The following is a 19,840-nucleotide window of genomic DNA, read 5'->3' on the forward strand; positions in this document are numbered from 1 at the left end:
AAAGGAGTGTTGAAGGTGCACAGCTTCCTGCTGGACTGGTCCAGTTGGATCTGCCAAAAACCCTTTGAGGCATCCAGCTTTGTAAAGATTTTAGCCCGGGCCATTTCGCTTGTGATCTCTTCCCGTTTGGGAATGGGGTAGTGTTCCCTCATTATGTTGTTGTTCAGGTCTTTCGGTTCAATGCAGATCCGGAGCTCGCCATCTTAACACACACCATGGAGCTGACCCATGGCGTGGGCTCCGTGACCCGGGATAGCACCCCTTGGTCCTGGAGATCCTGCAGCTGCTGCTTGAGGCGGTCTTTGAGTGGCGGTGGGACCCTGCGCGGTGCTTGAATGACTGGGGTGGCGTCTGGTTGGAGTCGTATTCTGTAGGTATAGGGCAGTGTGCCTATGCCCTCAAATGCCTCCTGTTGTGGGCGAGGAGCGATTGAAGCTGTGCCCTAAATTCTGCATCCGGGAAATCGGACGTGCCTTCTGGAGACAGAGCGTGGACCCGCTGCACGAGGTGGAGAACCTTGCAAGCCTGTGCGCCTAGCAGGGAGTCCTTTGATGATCCGACTATTTCGAAGGATCCGTGGCCATGTATGTGTTGTGCGTCACCTGGAGCTGGTAGGATCCCATGGCCGGGATAACGTTTCCATTGTAGTCGACCATCTTGCAACGGGATGGCCAAATTGGTGGTCTGACCTTCAAGGCGTGGAAGGCTGACCATGCTCTTAGGTTGGCGGAGGCACCAGTGTCCAGACGGAATGTTATCGGTGATCTGTTGACCGTTAGGGTGGCACACCATTCATCACCTGAATTGACGCTGTTCTCTGGCATCGGCTGGTGGGTCCTGCCTGGAGACATCCGGTTCCTTTCAATGACCACAACATGGAAGATGTCCCGGTCGTCTGTGTCACTGGTTTGGATGTCGTCTGGGCACGACTCGTAGTATGGAGGCTGAATGGTCCACACGTCCCTGCGAGGTTGTCGGAATTGGGGAGCATTGGCAGGTTGAGCTGCTCGACAGCAGGCAGCGTAGTGTCCCATCTTGCCACAGCGGAGGCAGTCGGTTTTTTGCCGGGCATTGCCGCTTTAAATGTACGGCTCCGCAGTTGAGCGCGCCTGAGCATCACGTCCCTCTGCGGTCTTGCGTTGAGCGCGCCCAAGCATCACGTCCCTCTGCGTCGACATCTATTTTGGCGCGCACAAATGCGGGAGGCCGCAGAAAGCGCGCGAAATGGCCGCCCTCGTCCGGGCCGCAGGCTGGGAGGAACACTATCGTCTGGACCCGTTCGACCTCGTAGGACGCCCGCCTTGCCGATTCGGGCGCGTAGGACCCCTGCCGCGTCAATTCGGCCGCTTGAAACTGGGAGTAGCGGCTGGTCGCGTTTTCATGAAGGACACAGGCTTCGATTGCAGAGGCTAGGGTGAGGCCTTTAATTTTGAGGAGCTGCTGGCGTAGGGCGCCAGAGGTGACCCCAAAAACAATCTGGTCCTGAATCATTGAATCGGAGGTGGTTTTGTAACCGCAGGACTGCGCGAGGATACAGAGGTGTGTAAGGAAAGATTGAAAGGGCTCATTCTTACACTGCAGGTGCTGCTGGAAGAGATACCTCTCAAAACTCTCATTTACCTCGACGCTGAAGTGTTGCTCGAGTTTGAGAAGAACCGTCTTGTACTTGGTCTTGTCCTCACCTTCCGCAAACACCAGGGAGTTGTAGACATGGATGGCGTGTTGCCCTGCCGTGGAGAAGAGGGCGGCGATTTTTCAGGTGTGCGAAGCGCTCTCACTTTCGGTGGCTTCCAGGAAGAACTGGAAGCGCTGTTTGAACAGCTTCCAATTGACGCCGAGGTTTCCAGCGATTTCTAATGGCTGCGGCGTGCTGACGGTGTCCATGGTGAAGGATGGCGGATTCGTAGGTAGGTCTCAGTTACCGGGTTCTAATCCTGGTACTATGTCGTGTTGGGTGCTCTGCTACACAGGCGAACCAACAGGGTTGCGGATGGTACAACTCAGTTTTATTACTAACTATATTTACAATGTTAAACTGGTTACTGTGGTTCATTCATTACCCTTGAATCTGTGGACCTATCCCTAACACTATCTTGTAGTGGCACTCAGCACATGGTGGATGTCTGAGTGGCTTGCTGTGAGCTCTGTGCCCTGAGCTGTCTCCTGCTGGAATGAGCAGGAAGTGTCATGTTCCCCATTTTATAATGTGTATGCTCTTGCCTGTGGTGTTGTGCGTGTATTGATTGGTCCGTTGATCTGTCCATCAGTATGTATGTATGTTTGCACCATGATGTTTACTTGAATATCATGACAGAAGGGTGCTTTTCTGATTGGAGGGCTGTGACTAGTGGTGTTCCACAGGGATCATTGCCGGGACCTTTGTTGTTCGCAGTATATATAAAATGATTTGGAGGAAAATGTAACTGGTCTGATTAGTAAGTTTGCAGATGACACAAAGGTCGGTGGAATTGCTGATAGCGATGAGGACTGTCAGAGGATACAGCAGGATTTGTATGGTTTGGAGGCTTGGGTGGAGAGATGGCAGATGGAGTTTAATCTGGACAATTGTGAGGTCATGATTTTGGAAGGTCCAATGCAGGTAGGGAATATACAGTGAATGGTAGAACCCTCAAGAGTATTGACAGTCAGAGAGATCAAGGTGTACAGGTCCACAGGTCACTGAAAGGGGCAACACAGGTGGAGAAGGTAGTCAAGAAGGCATACAGCAGTCCGTGTGGAGTTTGCACATTCTCCCATGTTTGCGTGGGTTCCACCCCCACAACCCAAAGATGTGCAGGCTAGGTGGATTGGCCAAGCTAAATTACCCCTCAATTGGAAAAAATTAATTGGATACTCTAAATTTTTTTTTTTTTTTTTTTTTTAAAAAGGAGGCATACGGCATGCTTGCCTTCATTGGCCGGGGCATTGAGTATAAAAATTGGCAAGTCACGTTGCAGCTGTATAGAACTAAAGTTAGGCCACACTTGGAGTATACTGTTCAATTCTGGTCGCCACACTACCAGAAGGATGTGGAGGCTTTAGAGAGGGTGCAGAAGAGATTTACCAGGATGTTGCGTGATATGGAGGGCATTAGCCATGAGGAGAGGTTGAATAAACTCGGTTTGTTCTCACTGGAACGACGGAGGTTGAGGGGCGACCTGATAGAGGTATACAAAATTATGAGGGGCATAGACAGAGTGGATAGTCAGAGGCTTTTCCCCAGGGTAGAGGGGTCAATTACTAGGGGACACAGATTTAAAGGTGCAAGGGGCAAGGTTTAGAGGAGATGTACGAGGCAAGTTTTTTTTTTTTTTTTTTTTTTTTTTTTTACACAGAGGGTAGTGGGTGCCTGGAACTCACTGGCGGAGGTGGTGGTGGAAGCAGGGACGATAGTGACATTTAAGGGGCATCTTGACAAATACATGAATAGGATGGGAATTGAGGGATACGGACCCTGGAAGTGTAGAAGATTTTAGTTTAGACGGGCAGCATGGTCAGCGCAGGGTCTGTTCCTGTGCTGTACTTTTCTTTGTAGACTGATAGGGCAGTAATTTCAGGTTGAATTGGTCCTTTTTGTTTACAGGACACACCGGAGCAATTTTCCACATTGTCAGGTAGATGTCATTGTTGTAGTTGTACTAGAATGGCTTGGCTAGGGGTGTGGCAAGTTCCAGAACACAGGTCTTCAGTACAATTGCCAGAATATTGTCAGGCCCCATAACCTTTGCAGTATCCAGCTGTTTCTTGATATCATGTGAATTAAATTGGCTGAAGACTAACATTGGTGATGCTGGGGTCCTCTGGAGGAGGCCACGATAGACCACTGACTCCGCACATTTAGCTGAAGATTGCTGTAAATGCTTCAGTCTTTACTTTTGCACATACATGCTGGGCTCCTCCATCATTGATGATGCGGATATTTGTGGAGCCTCCTCCTCTAGAGAGTTGTTTAATTGTCCACCACCATTCACAACTGGATAAGCAGGTCTGTACAGCTTAAGATCTGTGGAATTGCTTAGCCCATTACTTGCTGCTTCTACTGTTTAGCATGCAAGTAGTCTTGTGTTGGAGCTTTACCAGGCTGACGGTCATTTTTAGGTATGTCTGGCGTTGCTCCTGGCATTCCCTCCTGTACTCTAGAGTTAATTCCCAGCTTTGACAAAGGGCCATCCAGACTCGAAACATTAGCTCCCTTCTCTCTTCAGATGCTGTAAGACCAGTTGAGATTGTCCAGTATTTTCTGTTTCAGAGTCCAGCATCCGCACTAATTTGCTTTTAATTCGCTGGGCTGGTATTAATGGTATATTGAGGAATTTGTCCAATCACAAGTTTACAGATTGCGGTCGAGTACAATTCTGCAGCTGCTGATGGCCCACAGTGCTTCATGGAAGCCCAGTCATGAATTTTCAGATCAGTTCTAAATCTACCCAATTTAGCATTGGCAGCAGGTAGTTTGCTGACAAGACAAAGCTAGGTGGGAAAGTAAGCCAAGAGGAGGATGTAAAGAGGCTGCAGAGGTATATGAACAGGTTGAGTGAGTCGGCTAGGACATATGGAATGTAGCGTGGTGAAGTTATCCATTTTGGTCGGACAAATTAAAAGCACAATATTTTTTGAATGGAGAGAGACTGGGAAATGCTTGCATTTGGGGGGAGTTGGGTATCATTGTACATGAATAAGAGTGTTAACCAGCAGATAACAGCAAATTAGGAAGGCAAATGGTAGGTTAGCTTTTGTTACAAAGTGATTGAAATGCAAGGATAAAGAAACCTTGCTACAAGTATGCACAAGGCGCTGAGGACCCGGATTCAATCCCAGCCCTGGGAAACTGCACATTCTCCCAGTGTCTGCATAGGTCTCGCCCCCACAACACAAAGATGTGCAGGGTAGGTGGATTGGCCACACTAAATTGTCCCAAATAGTTGGGTATTTTCCAATTATACTTGGGAGTGCTGGGTGTAATTTTGATTCCTTAACCCTCATGGGAGTGCAACAAAGATTGACGACCCTAGTTCCTGGGATGAGGGATAGGTTATTATGAATGGAAATTCAATAGACTCTGCCTATGCTTTGTGGAGTTGTATGAATGAGGTGTGAACTAAAATGTTTTAAGGGGATTGGGAGGGTACATGCTGAGAAAATGCTTCCCCGGTGTGTCACACGGTGTCACACTCTCCAAATAAGGGATCAGTGATGGGAACATTAGTAGCGACACCTTCAACTTACTCGATCCCAAAGCTCTGGAATTTCCTCCCCAATTTTCTACCTCTTACACCATTTAAGTCATTCCCTAATTTTCACTTCTGAACAATGTCTTGTCCCAATATCTGAATGAGTGTCTAATTTGTCAGATAAGGCTCCTTTAAACACCTTGGGACATTTTGTGATGTTAAAATGTGCGACATAAATTCCAGTTGTTGTAGAAAGTCATTTCAAGTGAGACGCCTGGAACAGCAATAAGACATTCAGAGTGCTTTATATCATTTACAGGGTGATGGACAAGAGGCTGATAAACATGGAGTGATCATTCTAAAATGAATACTTACTTCCCTGACAATTTATAATGCGCTAAGATCAAAAAGCAACCATATTACAGTAAAGTACACTGTAAAGGGAATGTCAGTTAACTGGCATCTCGGTGATTAAATGAGAAAGGGCAAATTGCCTCAACATGCTGTGCCTCTAAAGAGACTTGCAGTCAGGACAGTTTAAACTGAAATTATTTATATTAAGGATGGATTGTAATCTGCCCTATTTACAACAACATCACATGGGTGGCCCAGGAGCTTAGTGTTTGAATTTAGAACACCAATGTCACTAATAGGAATTTAAGTACTTATCACCTGATATATAATTCAAAGATTGAGTCCTTCATACAAACTGATTGAGATACACATTGATACAGCTGATCCGCCAACATCCTTTCAGGCCAGGACTCCGCTAATAGCACATGAACCAAAATAGCAACCAAGAGGGCACAGTATCACAGGATGCAAAGAAGGTCTCAGCTTTCAAGAAGGGGGGCTATAAACTACAGAGTAGACACATTTGGCACAGAATAAAGTTTAAAACGTTTCCAGTACCACCATCGTCACATTAAATTTTGACTGTTCCCTGTGTGCTTAGCCAAGTTCTAGTATATAAAAAAATAACTGTAGACAATAAATAAAGTTTTGACGGTGCAATATTAATATGACTGGTAGATATGTACTCATTACTCAGGCTTGACAAAGGAGAAACCACAATTGAAATAAGTTACACTCACATTTTCCTTAATTTCCCAATTATCCTGCTCTGCCGTCAAAATTATATCGATAGAAAACAGACAAAATATAATTTCTTCCCATATCACTGGGTGACTCAATTATTTTGTCTTGTTATACTATCTTTTAAGCTCGACTTGCAAATGGCTTTCCTTCCCACTCTGGCAGCATTGCATCTGCAGTTCTCCAAGGATCAATCCTTGGTCCCCTCTGATTTCTGACTTACATACTGCAACTCGTGACATCATGGGAAAAAGTGTCAGCTTCCATTTGTATACTGGAAACACCGAACTATCTTAACCACCACCACTCTTGATCCTTCTACTGTCTTTGTTTGAGGTGACATCATCGGAAAACAGTGATAGCTTCCACATGTATACTGGAAACACCGAACTATCTTAACCACCACCATTCTTGATCCTTCTACTGTCTTTGTGTGAGGAGTTAAAATTCACTCCAATTAATCACTGGGAAGACCGAAGGAATCGTCTTCTTCCCCTACCTGAACTACGTTTCCCTAGCCACTGATTTTATCCCACACCCTGGCCACATTCTTAAGTTAAGTATTTACGACGGCATCATTCTAGTCTTGATGACCATATGCTCTCCGCCACCTTGTTAAACCTCTATTCTTGCCCATTTCCACTCAACCCTCATGCATGCTTTTTTTTTACAACAATCCCAATTTCTTTTCAGTCTCAACTGTTCCATTGCTTATGTAGAATAAAAACAGAAAATGCTGGATAACTCAACAGGTCTGGCAGCATCTGTGGAGAGAAACAGAGTTAACGTTTCAGATCTAAATGATCTTTCTACAGAACACTGCTTTTCATTATTTCATTGCTTTCCTGGCTGGCCACTCATCATCCACTTGCATAAATTTAAACTCACCTGCAGTCCAAATAATAACGCACACCATGTTGCATTCACTCATCATTCCTGTGCTCAATGACCTACATTAGTTCACAGTCCACCAGTATCTACATTTTAAAATTCTCGGCTTTGTGTTCAGATCTCTCCATAGCTTTGTCCCTCCCTGTTGCTAACACTCTTCCAGTCCTCAGGCATCTCAGTGTTCCTCCACTTCTGGCCACTTGTGCATTCTCCACTTTGCCACAACGGATGGGCAATTGGGTTTCTGGGCCCAAAGATCTGGAATTTCCTCCTTAACCCTCTCCAAATCACTCTCCTCCTTAGAAACCTACCTTTTAGACTATTCTATTTGGTCACTAGACCTAATGTATCCATTGGTTTTGTATCAAGGCTTGTCTGATTCTGCTTCTGTTCATATTAATGCAACTTGCTGTTATCATAGCTGCCAGCGTACAAGTCAATTCTGTATTTGGAAACAGCAACAGGACTACAATTAGTCAGACTCTATCTATTAATTGCCTCCACTGCTGTATTTGAAATACCTCCGTTTCCATTGTTAATCAATGTTAAAAACTGAACTATTATCTATAAAACAGAAATAGGACATCATACTGCTGTTTACAGACACTGTTAGAATTCTCAATACTCGAGAACTCACTGCTCAAGAGCTAGGTTTGCAGATATGCAGTTTAGAATTTGGCTTCGACACTACAGTTTTTATATTTATACAAGAATCTATCAATTAGTTCTTCTGAAAGGAAATCCTGAAGGTATTGTGTTCTCAATTAATACATGTAAGAGTTAGAATATTGACCATCTGTAAATCCTTCTACCCTGCATAATACATTAAAGCAATTTGAGGATTGCACACAGTAAAATAAGTCTCATTATTCCCTGGGGCCTTAACTTTGATTGAGTCTAAATTTCTGAGATAGGATTGCCACTTGGGTTCAAGCCCTCAACACACAACTATCCCTAACTTATTAATTGACAATTTGATCTCAACAGTTACAAGATGGTGTTTGAAATGCAAAGGGTACACCAGTGCATCAGAAAGACCATCAGTTTGTGTCAAACGGCTTGCGGAGCTATAAAAGGCACCATTCCCTAAGGCTGTTCCTAACAGTGCATCAAAGTATAAAAGTGTCCCATTTCCCCAACTCTAATATCTCTCACCTTAAAATACAAAAACTGTACCATAAAGTTAACGAAAATTGTTTTTGTTCAAGCAAGCTAAAGTAATGATCACAGGCTCAGTATGCTGACAGAAGAGCAAAATCCATAATGCTGGAGAGGAGTAATTGGAGAAGCTTTGTTGTTCAAACATTGAACAACTAATGTCTAGTAAGATCCTGGAGGTTTGGCAAACATCTTTGATATTGCATTCTCAGAAGTAATTTTCTGCATAGTCAACCAAATTGAGAATGTGGAGTAGAAAGACAAAAGGTTAGAGTAAGAAGAATGATGAACACTGGAGAACTTTCTAAAATAATTGTTGTTGCGATTTGTCACATCCCAAAATCTTCTTGTTAGTGCTTTATCATGCTATAATGGTTAGTAAAACAAATTTGATTCCTCAGACTCCCTCCACTGTAGATGGAGGCCATTCGGCCCATCGAGTTTGCACCCATCCTCTGAAAGAGCACTCAAACTAGGGCCACTCCCCCACCCTATCCCCATAACTCTACCTATCCTGCACGCCTTTGGACTGTGGGAGGAAATTGGAGCACTCGGAAGAAACCCCACACAGTCACATTTATCCTGTCAAATTCCCTCAAGAGAATTACGTCTTTCTTCTAAATTGTAACGAGTACAGACCACATCTGCTCAACCTTTCCTCATACGTCAAGCTCTTCATCTCAGGAAATTAATCTAGTCAATCTTTTCTTAAATGCCTCCGTTGCAAGTATATCTAAACAAGCAGAAAACACCACACAGTCATTTGTCTGTCCTTCTAGCTTATAGGTCACCGATTTGGAAGGGGTTGTAGAAGGAACTCTGGCAGACGGCTGCAGTGCTTTTTGCAGATGGAACATTGTGCACCTGCGCTGGAGGAAGTGAAGGTTAAAGGTAGTTGAGCAGTAATCAAGCAGGCTGCTTTGTCCTGAATGGTGTTGCTCTCTTGTACTGTTGGAGTCACACTCATCAAGGCAAGTGGACGGTATTATCATAGAATTTACAGAGCAGAAGGAGGCCATTCGGCCCATCGAGTCCACACCGGCTCTTAGAAAGAGTACCCTACCCAAGGTCAACACCTCCACCCTATCCCCATAACCCAGCAACCCCACCCAACACGAAGGGCAATTTTGGATACCAAGGGCAATTTATCATGGCCAATCCACCTAACCTGCACATCTTTGGACTGTGGGAGGAAACCGGAGCACCCGGAGGAAACCCTTGCACACACGGGGAGGATGTGCAGACTCCGCACAGACAGTGACCCAAGCCGGAATCGAACCTGGGGCCCTGGAGCTGTGAAGCAATTGTGCTATCCACAATGCTACTGTGCTGCCCCTCACACTCCTCCCTTGTACATTGTAGGTGGTGGGCAGATTTGGGGGAGTCAGGCGAAATACCCAGGCTCTGACCTGGTAATTCCATTGGAAGTAAAGGGAGATGGTGGAATTCTCTCTTGTTGGAGATGGTCATTGCCAGGAACTTGTGTGGCATTACTATGACTTGCCACTTAGCAGCCCAAACCCGAATGCTGTCCAGGACTGTTGCATGCAGGGACTGACTGTTTCAGCATCTGAGGAGTTGCAAGTTGAACTGAACACAATGCAGTTTTAAGCAAACATTCCTCCTTCTCACCTTATGATGGAGGGAGATCATTGATGAAGCAGCTGATGATGGTTGAGTCCAGGACATTATCCGAAGGAACTCCTTCAGCAGAGTCCCGAGGTCAAGATGATTGATCTCCCAACAACCACATCCATCCTTCTCGGTCTGACCTAACCAGTGGAGAGTTTATCCTGATGCCCTTGACCAATTATCCTCTGTCTCCTTGATGGCATATTCAATCAACTGTTGCCTTGCCTTGATGTCATGGCAAGCCAAACTTGCTTCACCTCTGGGATTCAGCTCTCTTGTCCATGTTTGGACCAAGGCTGTAATGAGGTCTGGAGTAGCCCTGGTGTAACCTAGGTTCAGCATCGGTGAGCAGATTGCTGTGTGTAACTACCATTTCATAAATCTGTCAGTGACACCTACCATTACTTTGCTGAAGGCAAAGTAGACCGATAGGACAGTAATTGGCAAGATTGGATTTGTCCTTTTAGTAGACAACACAGATCTGGGAAATACTGCGCATTGTTGTGCAAATACCAATGTGGTAGATGTACTGGGACAGCCTGGCTAGGAGCGTGGCTAGTTTTGAGCATAATTCTTCAGTTCTCCAGCCGGTTGTCAGGATTCCTTAACCGCTGCCTTGTGATATTTTTGATATCACATGGAGTGAAGAGAATTGGTTGCAGACCGGAATCAGTGATACTGTTGACCTCAGATGAGACGGATATCATTCACTTTATACTCTGGCTGAAGATGGTTGCAAATGTTTCAGCCTGCGGCAGCAGGTGGCACGGTGGTTAGCATTGCTGCCTCACAGTGCAGAGGGCTCACGTTTGACTCCAGCCCAGGGTCACTGTCTGTGTAGAGTTTGCACATTCTCAGTGTCTGCGTGGGTCTCATCCCCACAAACCCAAAGATGTGTAGGTTAGGTGGATTGGCCATGCTAAATTGCCCCTTAATTGGAAAAAAAAATAATGAAAAAAAACAATGTTTCAGCCTTGATTTTTGCACCGACAGGCTGGACTCCCCCACCATCGAGGATGGAAATGGCTCGGGTTTCTCAGAAACATCACAATGCATTTAATTTTGCCATACCCAGTAACCGCATGTCATATGAATTTTAAATACCCTTTAAAATTTGTACACCAGCAAACTGTTAGGATGGCTGGCTGCAAGCATGTGACTTTTGGTCTACAGATGGTATCAAGTCTCTGGTAAGTACATAATTAAATATAGACATAATTGAAGTTATGTTACAGCCATTTGTGGAATTTAAACATCCTGGGTGGGATTCTCCCCTACCCGGCGGGACGGGCCGTACTGGCGCCGAGGAGTGGCGTGAACCACTCCAGCGTCGGGCCGTCCGGGAGGTGCGGAATCCTCCACACCTTCAGGGGCTAGGCCGGCACCGGCGGGGTTGGCGCCGCGCTAGCTAGCCGGCGCCGAAGGGCCTCCACGAGTTGTCGCATGCGCGGGAACGCCAGCGTGTGCTGGCGTCATCCCAGCCCATGCGCAGGGGGGGGGTTCTTCTCTGCGCCAGCCATGGCAGACTGTTATACCAGCCGGCGCGGAGGGAAAAAGTGCCCCCACGGCACAGGCTCGCCGGTGGGCCCCGATCGCGGGCCAGTCCACCGTGGGGGCACTCCCGGGGCCAGATTCGCCCGCCACCCGCACCCCCCCCCCTTCCCCAAGGGTCAGGTCAGCCAGTGCGGACCTGGTGTATTTTACGCTGGTGGCACTCGCCGAAAACGGGCGGCCCCTCGGCCCATCGCGGGCCGGAGAATCGCCGGGGGAGCCACTGCCAACAGAGAATCCCGCCCCCATTCCTAAGGATGGTCCAACATCTATTGCCTGTCTCCATCTCTCCTATTGGATAAAATGGAAGATCGAAACTAAATGGCAACATTCAATTTCCCATCTGCACTATCTAAACTAGACTGGGTAGGCCTCAAAATGGTAACCTAGCAGTTATGTGATTAAAGCTGTTAGGGGACTACATCGTTATTAGCCCAGGACCTGCAGATCCGTCAGAACCACCAGCTGTCAGCCAGTCTGAGAAACAGACTCTGAAACTATCTGCAAACCATCAGTCATTCAAAGTACTTATCCTATTCCAGTTCAAAATTCACTCGAGAACCAGCCTAGATATTCAATTACAAAAACTTCAAGCTGCTGAGAATCCTTCACTTCACTTTAAATTATCAAATGCATTCACAAAACCACATCCATTGGAGAGAACAGAAATTGTAAATCAGACACTGAATTAACTGTAATCTTTAAAAGTGCACTCTCTATCTGTAGCCAATGTTTAAGCATGCGTGACTGAGAACATGATTGGGAGTTATTTCAGGGTAAGTGTGCAAGAATAAATTTTAAACTCTCAAAGTTTGCTGCTGAATTATTTCATTTGAATAAACATTTCAAGGTAAGAAAAGGCACACCACTTTCCACACAAAACACAATAATTACAGGCAGTAAGAGCACATACATTTGGCACACGTTTAACAGGAAAAGAAAAGTGACCCATTGCGGGCGCGTTCAGCGGTGTGTTTCCCGGCACTGGCAGAGAGCGACCCCGTGATTAAACCAGAACCTTTTTCTTTTTCAGGCCTCGGTGAGGTTTGCCCTACAGAGGCGGAACCTGCCTCCATTTCCTGCACAGAGGAGCTCCGCTCACCGGCCGTAACATTTAAAAATGCGCCCCATCTCTCACCCTCCCCTCCGTGACCCCTGGACCCCTCAACGTACAGATTAGGGGGTTATCGAGTCCCCCTACTTCATAAGGATAGGGTGATCCCTGGCATGGGCAAGATGCCAGTTGGGCATTGTCATCCTGGCAGTACCCTGTAAGCCTGGCAATGCCACATGGGCACCCTGGGTGTCAGGGGCCTCCAATTGCCTGGGATACCCTCCCACCCCCCCAACCCAATTGTGGAGATCATTGCTAAATGACGCCCAGTCGGGGTCTCGGAGGTGAGGGGATTCAATTCCGGGGGTCGGATGGATCCAGCAGAGACACATTCAAATGATCCTAACTGCTCACTTGAATATGCAAATTTAGGTCCCACCCATTGTGGGTGGGAACCAGATCGCTACATCTCGCAGATCTCATTAGATCTCTGAAGGTGTGATTAGCCACGTAAACCTCTCATGGGTTTCTTGGGGGAACGCAACTGTCATGTTCCACTCTGAAGTCCCATAAACCGTAAAGAGATTAAATGGCCAAATAATACGATTTTTGGTGAATTTGCTTTGGGAAGAAAGGAAGAATAATGACATTCGGAAAACTGTCCTTCGTAGAATGTCCAATGTAATCTGAACCAATGGACAGACAGACGGATCTCAGTTTAACATTTCATCTAAAGAACGGCAATATTTGAATGAAGTATGCCCCCTATCACCATGCTGCACTAAAATGACAGCCTTATCAAGACTACTTACCAGAACAACTTCATATAGAAATTTTCTTTTCACCCTACTGTCACTAGTGTGGCAGTCTTCTTTCAGCTTCTCTAATGTACATGCAACTCGTTCCGATTCACACTCAACAGGTCTTCTGCATATTTCATCCAGTGAGAGATCAGTGTATCCAAGAACTTCAGCAAATTCCTTCCAACTGGAAATATTCTCAGTGATGAGTGTACGGATGGATGAATACATATAAGTCAATTTCCTAAGAGGAATCATAATTTGATTGAGCAGCATCTTGGTTGTAATCTTTACATCTGAAAAGTCCATGACCTGTTCCTTAGAAATGACCTTCACATTTTTGCAGTGTACAAGGCCAATCTTTCCTCGTAAGAAACCAACATACCATTCTTTAATCTTTGTTTGACCAATTGCTTTAACTTTGTCCATCCCAAGAAGTGCAATGGTGTCACCCTTAAAATATTCCAGTAAGTATTCAATCTTTGGTTGCCTCAGCAGAGGTTTCAATGCCACGCCATATTTAAGAATATTTACTGGCCTCTCTTGAAACATGGGATATTTAACTGGCGATGGTTCACCTGGAGGGGCAGCTGTTAGTGGTTCTTTCCATCTCTGGAAACGCCTTTTCACATTTGATTTAGGTGTTGGGTTGGGTGTCTGGACACTGAATGTTGTTAGTACATCCTGATTGGCTCCTATGATTTGAATCCCAAGTTGAAATGAATGGATTTCTCCAGATTTGCACATCGACAAAGAAAATTGCTGTCGAATTGTTCGACCTATTTTTAGCAAAGTTCTTTGAATTTTTTCATTCTGATCAGCTCCTTGTACTTCGTACCGTGAGTCATTGGGAAAAATTGAAATTTCGCAATCTTGTGGCCTATCTAACTCAAACTGATGCTTTCCCCAAAGTTGAAGAACAACTGGCGGCACATTTTTTGTGTTTTTCTTAACATCTGTAAGCTTTTGTGGAACTTGATTGTGGCCAAAGATTATGCAAACTGCTGTAAAAACTGGATGAATGTGTTTAGGCCCATAAATGCCAATGGTAATCATTTTGTTAAGATAGTCCCAGATTGTCAATGCAGGAGGCTGAATGGTTTTAGCTTGAATAGCTGCTACGATATACATACAAGGACCCAGATTTTCCAGATTTATTTGCATAACATCTTTATATACATATATGTTGTGCACCTTTTCAAAAGGGCCCTCTTTACTATCACTGCAAAGGCACACAATTTCAGTCATAACTTGACTCATAGGATCAGATTTCACACCAGCTGTCACCTTCATTTCCAAAGAAATAAAACCGTTAGTATTGAAATTGCTCAGTTTTAGCTCCAGTAATGGACCAATTGTTGTACAATGATCATTGTTCAATATCTGAGGTGGGTCAAGCAAGGATTTTATCGCAACATCCTGGATTTCCCCTGGTATAACATGACCTTCAGGTATATGGACACTTATGTCGGATTCAGGCAACTGAAGTGATCCCCCTTTATGGTCCATCTTACAAACAATGTGGGTTTCAATAGCCTGTGTTTGCCCCCAGCCGGGGTTTTGGCTTATCATATCCAAATCAAGACATGATCTGGTTAGTTGCCTATGGTTCAACCATGCCATTTTATAGGCTTCTCTGTTATTTTGAAATGATTCCAAATTTGGAACCATAAATTGGCTCACTGGGCGATTATTCTGAGGAACGTCTTCTTTGTTCGAAAAATCCAAAATATCCGAAGCACTTTTCCACCTTCCATGATGCTTGGCAAAAGGTTTTCCAATATAGATTAGGTGGTCAAGTTCCAAATCATCAGTTGAAGAGCTAACAGAATCTGCAATTGTTGGATTTTCAAACAGCAATAGTGAGTCGTCTGTTAACGCCGACACTGGGCATGATCGCTTGTCACCCATTTTGGTAATGTCATCTAGAAATGGGTTTGATTCTGATAAACCATTCCAAAATGGGTTTGTGTTCTGAGAAACTGGATGGCTAGGAGAATCAAATACGGATTCATTCCAGTCTTTTGGCAAATCTGTGTCTTGCCCATGTGAAATTTCATGAAAGTTGCTGTTATCTATCAGGGGATGAAAGAAATAAAAGTGGGTTAGAAAATTCTGAAAGAACAAATCAGAAAACACAAAGAAGTCACAAGCAAGTGAATCAAAATAGTGAAAGACACCTATCGATAATAATCAGTGCACATTTTGAATTTTGTACATTGAGAGATAGAAACTGCATAGTGCCAGTCTGCCAGTGTAATCCTGTCATAAAGAATAATCCCCGTGCCAGAACAGATAAGCAGGAGGCCTAATCAAAATTGGACTTTGAGCCTCATTTAAATTAGCCTTATAGACTACCACAAATTCCCATGTGGCTCACTAGCGAAGCAAACAAATTTTGGGCAACTGTGATGTTGGCACCTACACTCAGATAGATCACAGGTGTGCTGATTGGAGATGGAAGGCAATAAGATGTGAGTTGTCTCACTGCTAACACGGGCTGCCTTGTGGCGGCAACTCAAACACTAAATTTATTGCAAAATATTTTGTTAGCTAAAAATGAATCGACCTACAAAGAGCCTGAAATAAACCAGAACTGGAGCAAGAATTTTCTATACGGTATATGAATTTTCAATACCTTTTAAAAATACGTTATTTGTTGATGGGTTTTCATCCAGATCAATCAGTGTTCCTTCTGACCTGCTGCGGGTATGACGAGGAGAATGTGCCCTGACAGCCATTTTATTCTAGTTCTGTCAAAAAATAAAGACATATTGTAAACATTATGATTTTATTATCAAAAATTATAATTGATATTGTGGTGATGTGCATCAATGTAAATGCATGTAGGCTAGCTAGACACTAGAGGGAGCACCAGAAACATCACATACACACTCAACCAATAGATAAGTTAGATAGGACGCGACCAATGGACACTCACGATACACAAGGAGGTGACACGACCACTGGGGGGGGGGGGGGGGGGGGGGCATTGCACGATTTGTTATGTTGTAGGTGTAACATAAGCGGCTTCCTTGTGGTGCACTTGACAAAGGAAGATTCAGACGTGGAGATAACTTCAACACGTTTATTAAACTATTTACACTTCTATTACGTGGGTTTGACACTACTGCTAATCCTACTATAGCTACCCAGACTGACTAACCAGCTGCTGCAATCCACGTGGTGGGTGTAATACTGAATCAACCCAGTGTCTCTTCTCACTGACTGTCTGCACTGGAAATAGGCAGATCATGTGTGTGGTGTCCTTTATATATGGGTTGGTATAATGCCTCCCTGTGGTCATGTCACCTCCTTGTGTATCGTGAATGTCCATTGGTCGCGTCCTATCTAACCTATCTATTGGCTGAGTGTGTGTGTGTGATGTTTCTGGTGCTCCCTCTAGTGTCTAGCTCGTCTACATGCATTTACATTGATGCACATCACCACAGATATCAATTGCCCTGAAATCACTTGCAAGTATTTGTTTATTACAGAGAGCAGTTTGCTTTATTGTGCGCTAACATGTTTGCTATTTGGTTACATTCCAAGCAAGCAGCTGGACTCGACTAGTACTTACGCACTGGTTTCAAGAACTGTCAGCTTGAGATCATTCTTTTCATGTAGCAAATCACCCCAGTGCTCACTGTCAACCATGTGCTGAGGTGATATTGACGTATATATGCAAGGTTGACAATTGCAACCAGGAAGCATACGTACAGAATGTGAAGTCGACTCGATCCAGCTCAGATACTTTTATGCACAGGCAACAAGAGGCCAAGGTCCACCCCATGTAATTGTGTAATGAAATTGCAAGTGTGGTGAACAGCTTGAAAGAATGTGTGTGTAGTCATGGGGCAGCTGATGACCGTCCTGCTCCTCCACTCAGGAAAGTCATCGGCTGCATTCACAACTCGGGCACAAAACTCAGTTAGTGCATGGGTCCTGTAGCTTAATGCAAATGACCAGGTATATCGGTCATGTGGGAACCATTTTAAGAAAACATTCAAGTTCATATTCGTTTTATATATATATTATATATAATGATCATCCTCATGATTTGGGATTCCATAATACAGTTTCTGCTTCAGATTCAAATCATTCACTTGTAAACATCGCACAGGATTCTTACGTATTGAGTAAACAAACACAAATGATGAACCTCTGGATCAAAAGGTTATAATTCAGCCTTTTGTGTCTTGCTTACAAGTCACAGTCAGTGGGGGAAGCTGACAGTGCATCAGGAACATGAAAGTTTGAACAACTGATTTCCCAGTGGCTTTTTCATGGAGCTCTGACATTATCACCCCACATCTGCGTTTCCTGAAAGATTAGAGCAGCCAAGCATGATGACGAATCACATCCTACTGCTGAAGCTGCAAGAGTTAAAAAGAACCCTACCAAGGTTAGAATTGATCTATTATACAAGTGTAACGTGCTCGGATGGATTGTTAATGAAGGAAGGCTACCCCACAGTTCTCTGATGCATCTCTGGACAAAGGGTTACTGGGTTACGGGATAGGGTGTGTGCCTAGATAGGGTGCCCTTTCAGAGGGTCGGTGCAGACTTGATGGGCCGAATGGCCTCCTTCTGCACTGTAGGGATTCTATGAACTGTGGTTTGCAAGAGCAGAGAGGATTTTGAATGCAGCAGATGGGAGAAACCAAGCAGACATGGCTAGAAATGGTACAGGTGGAGAGCAGAATTATGGTCCCTCCCTCCCTGGATACAGTGGCGCCAGGGATTAAAATCCATCACCAGGGAACAAAAGTTAAGTTGTATGACAACATTCTATTGCGAAACCTCACATTGACTTTTTTTTAGCCCATTCCTCCACAAACACTCCTCAGACAATAAACAGCTTGCAGGTCTACCCACGTCCATCATTCCAGGAAGAACCTCACATGCCAATCTGCACAACGACCACTGACAAACCCTCTCTTTTTATTACCATTAGATATCCATTCCTCTGAGTGACCCTTCACAAATGTACCCTGCCAAACTCTCAGCATATTCCATTTCTCACACTCAACTCGCTCTCGCTCTTCCCCCCCCCCCCCCCCCCATGAAGTCAGCACAGAATACAGGGCAAGGGAGAGAATTGAGAGTAGCCACCAGTCATGATAATATTGACCATTACACTGGAGATATATATGCAGAATCTAGACATTCACGGTCATTGGTGTTGGAGAGATGGCAATCTTCCAACTATCTAGTGATAGTATTAGAGATCAAAAAGCCACATGGCATACAACACACTTATCGCTCTACCACAAAAATGTTATGGAAGGCACAAATGATGACTTGGGAGACTTATCGATTCTAATTCATATATTTCACTGCCCCTAGGCTCTGCAAGCGTTCCTCAGGTGTTGGTGTCAAAGGAAGATGACCTGTTCGAAGAGGTCACGATAGCCAAGGAATCACCAACACATGAGTAACATACATCTCACCAGCTCATATGCACACCTCAGCTAGGCCTCCAAGAGGGTAGGGGAGCAGGTACATGGGGAGGTACACATCGCAAAGAGCAGGGCCAGATGGTCGAGACAGCAATGGAGAGCCCCTGCAAGAGTATCTTCCACACGTTGTTCAGTGGCCATCATTTGGGGTGGTGGTGCAGTGTTATTGTCACTGAACTAGTAATCCAGAGGACCAGGGTAATGCTCTGGAGACCCAAGTTTGAATCCCACCATGGCAGGTGGCAAAATTTAAGTTCAACAAATAACCCTGGAAATAAAAGTCTAAAGAGACCATGAAACAATGATCTATTGTCGTAAAAAAAAATTTTTTTTTTTTTTTTTTATAAAATCAATCGCCATCTGGTTCACTAATGTCCTTTAAGGAAGGAAAATCTGCTATCCTTACCTGGTCTGGCCAGACTCACAGCAATGTGCTTGACTCTTGGTGAGCCATTTCTGAGGGACGTTAAGGGCAATAAACACCCACATCCCATGAAGATGCTGAGCTTCTGGGTTTGTTGATAAAGGGGACTATTGTGAAGTAGCAGCATGAGAGGGTTAAGTTCTGATAAAAAGGAGAGATATCTCTACTATAATGTCTCAGATCTTAGCACTGATGCTCACCTCCATCAAAAGAAGCATCAGATGCAGCAAGTAACCAAATGCATACTTATGGTCATCAATGGCCACAACAGGGGCAGCACGGTGGCGCAGCGGTTAACACTGCTGCCTCACGGCGCCGAGGTCCCAGGTTCGATCCCGGCTCTGGGTCACTGGCTGTGTGTAGTTTGCACATTCCCCCCGTGTTTGCGTGGGTTTCGCCCCCACAACCCAAAGATGTGCAGGCTAGGTGGATTGGCCACGTTAAGTTGCCCCTTAATTGGAAAAAATGAATTGGGTACTCCAAATTTTTTTTTTTTTTTTTTTTTTAAATCAATGGCCACAACATTTAGTCGACCAGCATAAGTCAGATGGAGGAAAGCCTCACTTTCGCTGTTCAGTAAAGTGCCCTCAGTTCTGATGAGT

The 19,840-nt window shown here is 44.8% G+C and overlaps 1 protein-coding gene across 5 annotated transcripts in view; it reads right to left on the minus strand.

The window, feature by feature from the left end:
- macc1 (MET transcriptional regulator MACC1) overlaps positions 1-19,840 on the minus strand; it is an 80,543-nt gene that overhangs the window by 25,152 nt on the left and 35,551 nt on the right. For all 5 annotated transcript variants that reach the window (XM_072509197.1, XM_072509198.1, XM_072509196.1 and 2 more), the window contains 2 exons: positions 15,991-16,105; positions 13,365-15,427 (listed from right to left, as the gene is read on the minus strand). In XM_072509197.1, the coding sequence (XP_072365298.1) occupies positions 13,365-15,427; positions 15,991-16,093 (2,166 nt within the window). In that variant the 5' untranslated portion in view covers positions 16,094-16,105. The remainder of the gene's footprint in view (positions 1-13,364; positions 15,428-15,990; positions 16,106-19,840) is intronic.

This window comes from Scyliorhinus torazame, chromosome 6, assembly GCF_047496885.1.
Source record: "Scyliorhinus torazame isolate Kashiwa2021f chromosome 6, sScyTor2.1, whole genome shotgun sequence".
Lineage (NCBI taxonomy): Eukaryota > Metazoa > Chordata > Chondrichthyes > Carcharhiniformes > Scyliorhinidae > Scyliorhinus > Scyliorhinus torazame.